The sequence below is a fragment of the Equus quagga genome, unplaced genomic scaffold, assembly GCF_021613505.1.
Source record: "Equus quagga isolate Etosha38 unplaced genomic scaffold, UCLA_HA_Equagga_1.0 90247_RagTag, whole genome shotgun sequence".
NCBI classification, from domain to species: domain Eukaryota; kingdom Metazoa; phylum Chordata; class Mammalia; order Perissodactyla; family Equidae; genus Equus; species Equus quagga.
Window position 1 is genome coordinate 1,330 of NW_025803747.1, and position 10,840 is coordinate 12,169.

Here is a 10,840-nt window from a genome sequence, read left to right on the forward strand (position 1 = left end):
TTTTTTCTAGAAGTTTCATGGTTTCAGTTCTTACTTTCAAGTCTTTAACCCATTTTTGAGTTAATTTTTATGCATGGTGTAAGATAATGGTCTACTTTCATTCTTTTGCATGTGGCTGTTAGTTTCCCAACATCATTTATTGAAGAGACTGTCCTTTCTCTCTAGTATATTCTTTGCTGCTTTGTCAAAAATTAGCTGTCCATGAATGTGTGGGTTTATTTCTGGGCTCTCTATTCTGTTACATTGATCTGTATGTCACTTTTTGTGCCAGTACTGTGCTGTTTTGGTTACTATAGCTTTGTAGTATATTTTGAGGCAAAGATTGTGATACCTCCAGCTTTGTTCTTTTTTCTCAGGACTGCTTTGGCTATTCAGGGTCTTTTGTTGTTCCAAATAAATTTTAGTATTCTTCTATTTCTGTGAAAAATGTCATTGGAACTTTGATAGAGATTGCACTGAATCTGTAGATTGCTTTAGGAAATATGTATATTTTAACTAAGTTAATTCTTCCAATCCAAGTGCACGGAATATTTTTTCATTTCTTTGTGTCTTCTTCTATTTCTTTCAACAATGTTTTATAGTTTTCAGTGTACAGGTCTTTCACCTCTTTGGTTAAATTGTTTCCTAAGTATTTTATTCTTTTTATTGAAATTGTAAATGAGGTTGTATTCTTTGTGTGTGTGGGGGGAGATTGTTCCAGTTATAACATCTTCTCCAATCTTCCTCTTTTTGTTTGACAAAAATTGTCCCTGAGAAACGTCTGTGCTAATCTTCCTCTACTTTGTATAGGGGATGCCTCCACAGCATGGCTTGATAAGCAGTGCGTAGGTCCACGCCCAGGATCTGAACCCGCAAACTCCAGGCAACCAAAGTGCAATGCACAAACTTCACCACCATGTCACCGAGCCAGCTCCTGGGGTTGTATTCTTAACTTATCTTTCTGCTACTTTGTTGTTAGTGCATAGAAATCCAACTGATTTTTATATGTTGGCTTTGTATCCTGCAACTTTACCATATTCATTTATTATTTCTAAAAGAGTTTTGGTGGATTCTTTAGGGTTTTCTATATATAAAATCCTTTCATCTGCAAACAGTGATAGTTTCACAACTTACTTTACAATTTGGATCCATTTTATTTCTTTTTCTTGCCTGATTGCTCTGGCTAAGACTTCTATACTATGTTAAATAAGAGTGGTGAAAGTGGGCATCCTTGTCTGGTTTCTGTTCTTAGAAGGATAGCTTTAAGTTTTTCTCTGTTGAAAATGACATTAGCTGTGAATTTGTCATATATGACCTTTATTATGTTGAGATAATTTCCTTCTATACTCATTTTATTCAGAGTTTTTATCATGAATGGATGCCATACCTTGTCAAATGCTTTCTCTGCATCTACAGAGATGATCATGTGATTTTTATTCTTCATTTTGCTAATGTAGTGTTATCACATTGATTGATTTGCAGTTGTTGAAGCATCCTGCATCCCTGGAATAAATCACACTTGATCATGGCGTATGATCTTTTTAATGTATCATTGTATTCTATTTGCAAGTATTTTGTTGAGCATTTTTGCAGTGATGTTCATTAGTGATTGGTGCTCTAATTTTCTCTTTTGGTGTTGTCCTTGTCTGATCTTAAAATCAGGGTACTTTTGTCTTCATAGAATGAGTTAGGAAGCGTCCCCTCCTCTTCAATTTGTTGGAAGAGTTTTGGAAGGATAGGTATTAAGTCTTCTTTGAATGTTTGGTACAATTCACCAAGGAAGCTGTCTGGTCCTGGACTTTTATTTATTGGGAGGTTTTTGATTACTGTTTCAACCTCCTAACTGGTGATTGGCCTATTCAAATTCTCTATTTCCTTTTGATTCAGTTTTGTAAGGTTGTATAAATCTAAGAATTTATTGATTTCTTCTAGATTATCCCATTTTTGGTGTATAGCTTTTCATAGTATTCTCCTATAATCTTTTGTATATCTGAGGTGTCCATTGTAATCTCTACTCTTTCATTTCTCATTTTATTTATTTGAGGCTTCTCTCTTTTTTTGTTGGTTGGTCTAGTTAAAGTCTTGTCAATTTTGTTTATCTTTTCAAAGAAAAATCTCGTTTCATTGATTTTTTTCTATTGCTTTTTTAGTGTCTATTTCATTTATTTCTGCTCTGATTTTTATTATTTCCTCTCTTCTCCTGATTTGGAGCTTTTTTTGTTCTTATTTTTCCAGTTCCTTTAGGTGAATTGTTAGATTGTTTATTTGAGATTTTTCTTGTTCATCAAGGTGTGTTTGTATTGCTATAAACTTCCCTCTTAGAATCATATTTGCTGTATTCCATAAATTTTGGCATGTCATATTTTCATTTTCGTTTGTCTCCAGGTATTTTTTGATTTCTCCTTTGATTTCTTCATTGACCTAATTGTTCTTCAGCAGCATTTTGTTTAATCTCAACATATTTGTGGGTTTTCTTATTTTCTTCCTGTAGTTGATTTCTAGTTTCATACTGTTATTGTCAGAAAAGATGCTTGGTATTATTTCAATTTTCCTAGATTTTTGGTACTTATTTTGTGGCTTAATATGCGATCTATCCTGGAGAATATTCCATGCACATTTGAAAAGAATGTGCTTTTTGGATGGAATGTTCTGTATTTATCTACAAAGTCCATATGGTCTAATGCGTCATTTAAGGCCAATGTTTCCTTATTGATCTTCTGTTTGGATGATCTATCCATTGGTGTAAGTGGAGTGTTAAAGTCCCCTAATATCATTGTGTTGCTGTCTTTTTCTCCATTTATGTCTGTTAATAATTACTTTATATATTTAGGTGCTCCTATGTTGGCTGCATACATACTTACAAGTGTTACATGCTCTTGTTGGATTGTTCCCTTTATCATTATGTAGTGTCCTTCTTTGTCTCTTGTTAACAGTTTTTGTTTTAAAGTCTATTTTGTCTGAGATAAGTATTGCTACCCCAGCTTCTTTTCATTGACATTTCCACGGAGTATCTTTCTCCATCCCTTCACTTTCAGTTTGTGAGTGTCTTTAGGTCTGAAGTGTTTCTCTTGTATGCAGCAAATATATGGGTCTTGTTTTTTTATCCAATCAGCCACACTATGCCTTTTGATTGGTGCCTTTAGTCTGTTGAAGTTGAACGTAGCTTTTGGTAAAATGTACTTATTCCCATTTTTTTCCTTCTTTTGGTGTTTTAATAGTTCTTCTCTGTTCCTTTCTTCTTCCCTTGTGCTCTTCCCTTGTGGTTTGATGGTTTTCTTTAGTATTATGTTTGGGTTCCTTTCTCAATTTTTTGTGTATTTATTGTAGGTTTCTGGTTTGTAATTACCATGAGGTTCATATATAATAACCTATGTATATAGCAATCTATTTTAAGTTGATGTTCTCTTTAGTTTGACGTCTTGATAAAAGCTCTCCTCTTTTACTCCCCTCCTCCCACAATTTATGTTTTATATCATTTAACCTTTTTTCTGTACATGTGAATCTGTTACCCTCCTATCATTGAAATAGATAATTTTTGTACTTTTGTGCTTTCACCTCCATATTAGCTTCATAGAGTGATTGATCTGATACCTTTATTGTATATTTGCCTTGATGAGGGGTCTTATTGCCTTTTTAAAAAATAATTTTCTTATTCCATTTTGTGGTCTCTTTGCCACTTGAGTAAGTCCCTTTAGCATTTCTTTTAAAACTGGTATCTTGGCTATAAACTCCTTTAATTTTTCTTGCCCAGGAAACTCTTTATCTCTCCTTCCTTTCTGAATGATAATCTTGCCAGGTAGAATATTCTTGGTTGTAGGTATTTTCCTTTCAGCACTTCAAATATATCGTGCCACTCCCTTCTAGACTGTAAGGTTTCTGCTGAGAACTCAGCTGATAGCCTTATGGGGTGTTCTTTTTGTGTAACTTGTTGCCTTTCTCTTGGAGCTTTTCAGATTCTCTCTTTATCTTTAATTCTTGACATTTTAATTATAATGTGTCTTGGTATGGGCCTCTTTGGGTTTATGCTGTTTGGTGCTTTCTGTGCTTCCTATACCTGGATGTCTATTTCCTTCTTTAAGGTAGGAAAATTTTCCACTATTATTTCTTCAAATAGATTCTCTGCCCCTTTGTCTCTCTCTTCTCCTTCTGGGACACCTATAACACGGATGTTAGCACACTTGATGTTGTTCCAGAGGTCCTTAGACCGTCCACATTATTTTTAATTCCTTTTTCTTCTATCTGTTCAGCTTGGGTGATTCCCTTCAGTATCTCTTCCAGCTCGCTAATCCATTCTTCCATATCATGTACTAGAATATTGAGTCCATTTAGTGAAGTTTTCACTTCCAGTGTTGTATTCTTCATTTCTGATTGGTTCTTTTTTGTATTTTCCAGGTTTTTGTTGAAGTTCTCACTGCGTTCATTCATTCTTCTCCTAAGATCAGTGAGCATCCTTATGACTCTTTGTTTGAACTCTTTGTCAGGTAGATTGTTTATTTCTGTTTTGTTTAGTTCTTTTTCTGGGGTTTGGTACTGTTCCCTTACTTGGAATATATTCCTTTGCCTCCTCATTTTGCCTCTTTCTCTGTGCTTATATCTATGTATTAGGAGGGTCAGCTATGTCCCCCAATCTTGGAAAGGTGGCCTTATGAAAGAGATGCCTTATGAGGTCCAGCAGTGTGCTTCCCTCTTGTCACCAGTTCCAAATGTTCTAGGAGAGTCCCCTGTGTGGGCTACATGTGTCCTCCTGTTATGGCAGTGTTGCTCTTGCTGCAGGTTCCTGGGGAGGCTGGCCTGTCCCCCTGGCTGGCTGGTTATAATGCTCAGCTGCATGCGGCTGCTATGGTCCTTTCAGTCAGTGTATCAGGTGTGGCGAGCCCCAGCACAGGTGGATAAAGGTCTAATAGCACATTCCTGTTGCAGTTTCTCTGTTAAGTGAGTAGGTCCCCAGGATGGCTGGTGCTAGGCTCAGGGGCTTACAATTGCTGTAGGTCTCTGGCCTGCAAAGCTGTTGTCAGCTTTCTCAGAGTTTCAGCAAAGTGGAGCTGCCTCCAGGCATGGGAGCATCCAAGTTTTTCAGGCTTTGGAAGGTGGGGCTGATCTCCTATGTGGCTGTTTGAGAAACACTTGTCTGCTGCAGCTTATATGCCCCACCACCTTCATGGTCACATAGCCCATCAACACAGTCCTGTCCCATGCATTTACCATGACCTCCTAAAGTAGACTCAAGCTGCAGGGGTCTCATATACTGCATCAATGAAGGCCCATCCCTCACACATGCCCTACCCTGCAGAAGCAGACCCACGCCCAGGTTGCACAGGCTCAAGGCACCCTGCTTATGGGGGCCCACAAGCTGCCCAAGGGCTTCCTTTTGGCTGGGGTCAGCCTCTAGGGTGGGCAGCCTGCCCTGGCTGAGCTAGATTAAATAGGTGCTCTATTTCTTCCATTGTGTCTTTCATCCCTAATATTTCTGATTGATTCTTTATACTTTCAATCTCTTTTGTGAAGTAGCTCCCAAACTCATTGAATTGCTTCTCTACATTCTATTTTAACTAGTTGAGTTTTTTGATGATAGCTATTTTGAATTCTTTGTCATTTAGATTACATATTTCTGTGTCCTCTGGAATGATTTCTGGGTACTTGTCATTTTCTCTGTGGTTTGGAGATCTAATATAATGTTTGATATTGTTCAAGGGAGTGGCTCTGATTTTTTTGCATCCTGGTATTTGGTCACAGTTACTGCCTATTGCCACTGGGTGGGGGTCAAGAGCCACGTATTCTAAGCCCTCTGCCTTCCACAAGATCCCAGGCAGTGGAGCTGGGCTGGGTGCATGGGGCGAAGGGTACTTTCTTCTGCATACTCTCAGGGCTTTCTCACTCTGCTCTTGTTATCTGCTCTCCTGGGGAGTTGGCTTGATAAGGTCACTCCCCCCTCACCCCAGGCAAAATCTTTCACCCTGGTAGAGGGCTTCCCTATAGGCTGCAAGGGCCCTCAGGGATCCTGGATGTTCCCACAAATGATGTCCCCTCCTCCATTCCTTCCTTCTCAGTGGCCTCCCATTGTCCCAGATCACAGTCTTTAGGGGAGGGAGTGAAGCTTTCTCTTAACCCATTCCACCTCCTCCATGGCGGCTCCAGCCTCTCTGCTCTCCATCATATGGCTGTGTGGGTCTCTCCGACGTCTTTTGTGTTGTGTTTGGGTGTCCTCTGTTGGAGTATGAATGTCCTTTTCATTGTATGTTGGAGGTGAGAGATTGCTGGGGAAACTCAGTCTGCCAGGATGCTGATTTCACTCTCAAAAATAGGTGATCTAGTGGGTGGGGCAGATCCCTGAGCTAACAGGCCAGGGGAAGACCACAAATGGTGTCTGCCAGCATCTGTGTCAGTATGCTCGTGCTGGGTCACAATAATGGCTGTAGCCAATGTCTCAGTCCCTGGAGAGGTCTCACCCCTCACTGAGAGGCCCCTGGAGCCTATCAGGTGAGTCGCTTTTCACCAAAGGACAGTGCACCTTTCTGGTGATTTTAGTTAGCTTTCTGAAATGGGTGAATGTGTGCATGGGCCCTTGAAGAGAAGGATTTTTTTTCCTCTTATGTCTGATAGCTTTTCTAGGGGCATTCCCCATTGCTGTTAATAGGCAGCAATGCCATATATTATGACACTCATCTTGTGCTGAGTTTAAAAGCTGCTTGTTGTAGTAATGCTCCCCTGTTCAGATCCCCCACTCCTCCAGGGAAGGCTTTGTACCTTAAGGTTGCTCCTGGCCAGCCATGAAGCTTTGCAGCCATAGGTGGCTGTTTTCTCCCCAGAAAGGATTTTCTGCCTTTTCCACCTCAGTCAGCACTGTCCCTTTTCATGGGAATTCTTTTTATCCAGTTTCTAGTTCTCTCTTAGGGGTAATTGTTCCTCTATCTGAGCCAATGGCAAAAGCATCCAACCAATTGCTTATGACATGAATCTAGGAGCCACTTATGATTCTCTCCTTCATACACCACACCCAACCCATCCAGTACTGTCTTCTGTACCTCCACAGCCTGAAATTAAACCTTCCTTTTCTCTCCATTTCTCCTATTGCTGCTTGGTCAGGGCCAACCACTCCTCCTGCCTGGACCACTATAATGTCCTGGTCTCCTGTTTCTACCCTTGCCCCCTACAACCCTTGTCCCACACAACAGCTAGAACAATTCTTTAAAATCATAAATTAGATAATATCACATCCTGCTGAAACTCCCCTAATGGCTTCCCATCACACTCAGAATAAAATTCTGGATCCTTCCCCTGGCTTATGAAGAGTTGCATGATCTGGCTGCTGCCTATTCCCCCAGCCAACTTCTCTTGTTCCAGCGGGTTCCACCCACACTGGCCTTTCAGCAACTCCAGCACCAGGCTTGTGTATTTGCTGTACTCAGGGCCTTTGCCCTTGCTGTACCTTCTACATGGAATACACTTTTCCCTGATCCTAATCAAGTTATTAAATTTAACGTAAAGGTCACCTTTCCAGAGCACACATTTTTGGCCACTCCGAGTAACCACTCGTCACTCCAGCTCATGTCATCCAGTACTAATACTCTACATAGCACTGACCTCCACCTGGTGTTTTCTTGTTTGTTTTTGTCAGTATCTCCCATACTAGGACACGAGCTTCATGAGACCAGTGACCTCATCTCTCTTCAGTGTTCTGTGCCCACAGTCTCTGCCATGCCTGGCAAATAACAGGTTCTCAGTAAATATTTATAAAATGACTGACTACATGCTAGGCACTGGGGATACAATAGTCTAGCAATTTTACTTATCATAAGTACCAAGAGAGACTCCCAAGAGAGAGAAAAAATATGAATGTGAGGAATATCCTTGTAATGAAAGTCTTGCATATTTCAATGAAAATTCTGTGACAGTCAACACATATAGCAAATTCTGTATGACATGTTTCCCAACTCTTATATCCCCAGTGGACATCATGGGCTTTCTTCACTTAAGAATAAATGGTATTCTTTTTGGAACAAAATGTATTCAGTTTGTTGTTAATAAATACTTATTGGGTTGGATTGTGGGATAGTGTAGTTATGAGAACAGGACATAGGTCTTTCACTTGGACAAATCTCTCGGCTTTCTTCCTCCTCAACTCAAGGCAGGCTGAGAAGCTCCTTCTGGTTCTCATGACTCCTATTCCTTGAAGGGGCTTTCCTACTAATAACTGACAGTGATTGACAACCTACTGTATGCCAGGTAAAAAATGTTGGGAGTTTCATGTGAATTAGCTCATTGAATCCTCACCACAGCTCTAGAGGTAAATAGTAGGACATTCCTCATCATACAGTTGAGGAACATATGGCTCAGAGAGGCTTGGTAATCTGGCCAAGGTCACAGTTGGTGAGGGATGGCACCAGGATTTGACTTTGTGGAGTGACTGCTACTCCACACTATCTGTCAACATGGGCTGACTTCAGTTCAGTTGTGTAGGGAGCCTGGGAGGGGTTTTGCCAATGCAAGTGTCTACATCTTCTTCCCCTTTTAGGAGAGAATTGCCAAAAGCCATGGGTCCCAGTGCGGGTTCTGCACCCCTGGCATCGTCATGAGCATGTACACACTGCTCCGGAACCAGCCCGAGCCCACCATGGAGGAGATCGAGGATGCCCTGCAAGGTACCAGCCTTGAAGCACAGCCAGGGAGGTGGGATGGCAAAGGGGGCTCTGCAGAGGTTGGGCCGGGCCAGAGTGGAAGCCAGGAGTGGGCTAGGAGTTCAGGGCACTGACCTTTGCAAGAAAGGCTCAGGTCACCCCGACGTGGCGGCTAAGATCTACTGGAAGGTTGGCCCTCTCTTAGAACACTGTGTGGTTCGGTGACCTCCTGGGGTCTTCTGCTTTAGTGTTTGTCTTCCTGCCCTCCCCCTGCACTGGGACCAGGTGGCAGTGGGTGGCTGGCACAGGAGAAGATCGTTTGGAAAACTCTACAGAAGCTAGTGACATGGCTTCCTTCCCTCTCAGCTTTCACCACAACAGGACTCTGCAGGGCAAAGGCCACCTATGAGGATGGTGACCATGATTCTGAGCCTTGGGCAGAGACTGGCTTCCCAGTTTTCCTTCTGTGAATGGGCCCAGGAGTCTGGATCAGGTGTCTGTTCCTTGGAATTGAGTAGAGAAGAATGCTCCTCCATTCATCATTCAATCCATCACTTATTCAATCCATTATATTGAGTCCTATCATATGTCAGGCACCATACCGGGTATAAGGGACACAGGGATGAAAGGCACAGTCCCCACTCTCAAGGAGTTCATATGTTGAAGAGAAAGACGATGTAGTTTGATAGGCTCACTGATAAAGCCATGAGTGGTCACCAGGGGAGCACGTAGGAGGGGCACCTGATTCAGTCTGGGCATTCTAAGAAGGCTTCCTGGAAGACAGGTTAGATGCTTTGAAGTCGGGAAGACAAGGAGGAAGAGGAGGGTTACAGGTAGAGGAAACAGAATGTGCAAAGAGAGCATCTAACTGAGCCGGGAGCAAAGCCACAAACCCCTCACCTGCCCTGGAGTCTCTGCTGACACTGCAGCTCTTTCTTTGTACCACAGGGAACCTGTGCCGCTGCACAGGCTACAGACCCATCCTCCAGGGCTTCCGGACCTTCGCCAGGGTAAGTGGGGGCCCCAGGACAGTGTGGCCCTGCTCCCAAAGAAGAGACACTCAGGGATCACAGTTGGGAGGGATGGCAAGGGCCTCTGGATTACAGCGAAGAAAGCTAAGATGGCCAGTGGCTGGCCCTCCAGCTGGGGACCTGACAGGGACAGTGGATCCTGCTATTCTTATTCAGGGAGGGGTTGTCGTCAATAGAATGGGGACTTCTCTTCTCTACAAGGCCTGGAGAGCTGGTTCCTGGAAGAGGCATGCTAACCAAGAGCTGACTTCCTCCAGGGCATTTGGGCTCGGCAGCTTCCCTTGGAGACTGGCACACTCAGCCCATGGCAGAGGTGCTGAATGTGGCATTTAATAACAACCCAGCCTGAGTCAGCACTGCGCCCCTCCTCCTTTCCTTCCCCAGATGCTTTCTGCAGTTGGCAGTCTGCCAAGCTTATGCTGCTAATGAGGTCTCCAGACAGTTGGTGAACTCTTGCATTGTTCATGTAACTCTGAGTGAGCAACCACAGCCGGGATGGGTGAACATGAGATTATAGACACAGACACACACCTGCCTTCTGGCAACAGGGACAGAGGGCTGGTCTCTCCTTTCTTGGCTTAATTTCCCCAGATTTCACCTGATTCCCCAACTAGGCCAAATTGATCCTCACTCCTATCAAACTGTCCCCTCTCAATTTGATTCAGGGTTGAGGAGAGAGTCCCAGCCTCTCATGATCTTCACTGACCTCTAGTGTTGGCACATTACAAAAAGGAGGGTTTCATCCAAATAAATCGAAAGGGATGGAGATGGAGACAGGCCTGTGAGGATGGAAAACACCATACCCTGCGGAGTGCTGTTGATGATGAGGAACCAGGAGATGTGAATTTAAATGAAAATAAAAGCTCCAATTCGGACTCCGCAGTTGTGGGTTCAAATCCCATTCCAACATTTATTTTTCTGCTTCTATCTCCCCAAACCCCCCACTGTACACAGTTGTATATCTTAGTTGCACGTCCTTCTAGTTGTGGGATGTGGGACGATGCCTCAATGTGGCCTGACGAGCAGTGCCATGTCCGTGCCCAGGATCTGAACCCTGGGCCACCGCAGCGGAACGCGCAAACTTAACCACTCGGCCACGGAGCCGGACCTCCATTCCATCATTTAATTGATGCTTAACTTTGGGCAAATTTCCATGTTTCTAAAATGGGGATTATAATAATACCTCCTTATAGTGTCTGTGGAATGTACTTCTTG

General features: G+C 42.7%; 1 protein-coding gene across 10 annotated transcripts; it reads left to right on the forward strand.

Annotated features, from left to right (window-relative positions):
* The first annotated feature begins 705 nt into the window (after positions 1-705).
* On the forward strand, positions 706-10,564 carry LOC124234563 (xanthine dehydrogenase/oxidase-like). Of its 10 annotated transcripts, none has more exons than XM_046651904.1 (5): positions 4,442-4,460; positions 8,109-8,202; positions 8,492-8,618; positions 9,543-9,604; positions 10,010-10,260. In XM_046651904.1, the coding sequence occupies exons 2-5, from the start codon at positions 8,196-8,198 to the stop codon at positions 10,072-10,074; spliced, it is 261 nt and encodes an 86-aa protein (XP_046507860.1). In that variant the 5' UTR covers positions 4,442-4,460; positions 8,109-8,195; the 3' UTR covers positions 10,075-10,260. The 10 variants fall into 10 exon arrangements, 8 of the variants coding, with proteins under 8 accessions (XP_046507858.1, XP_046507863.1, XP_046507857.1 ...); XM_046651905.1 differs by having other exon boundaries at positions 4,446-4,460; positions 8,105-8,202; XR_006887352.1 differs by lacking the exons at positions 4,442-4,460; positions 10,010-10,260 and adding exons at positions 4,500-6,456; positions 10,291-10,564 and having other exon boundaries at positions 8,105-8,202.
* The last annotated feature ends 276 nt before the right edge of the window (positions 10,565-10,840 follow it).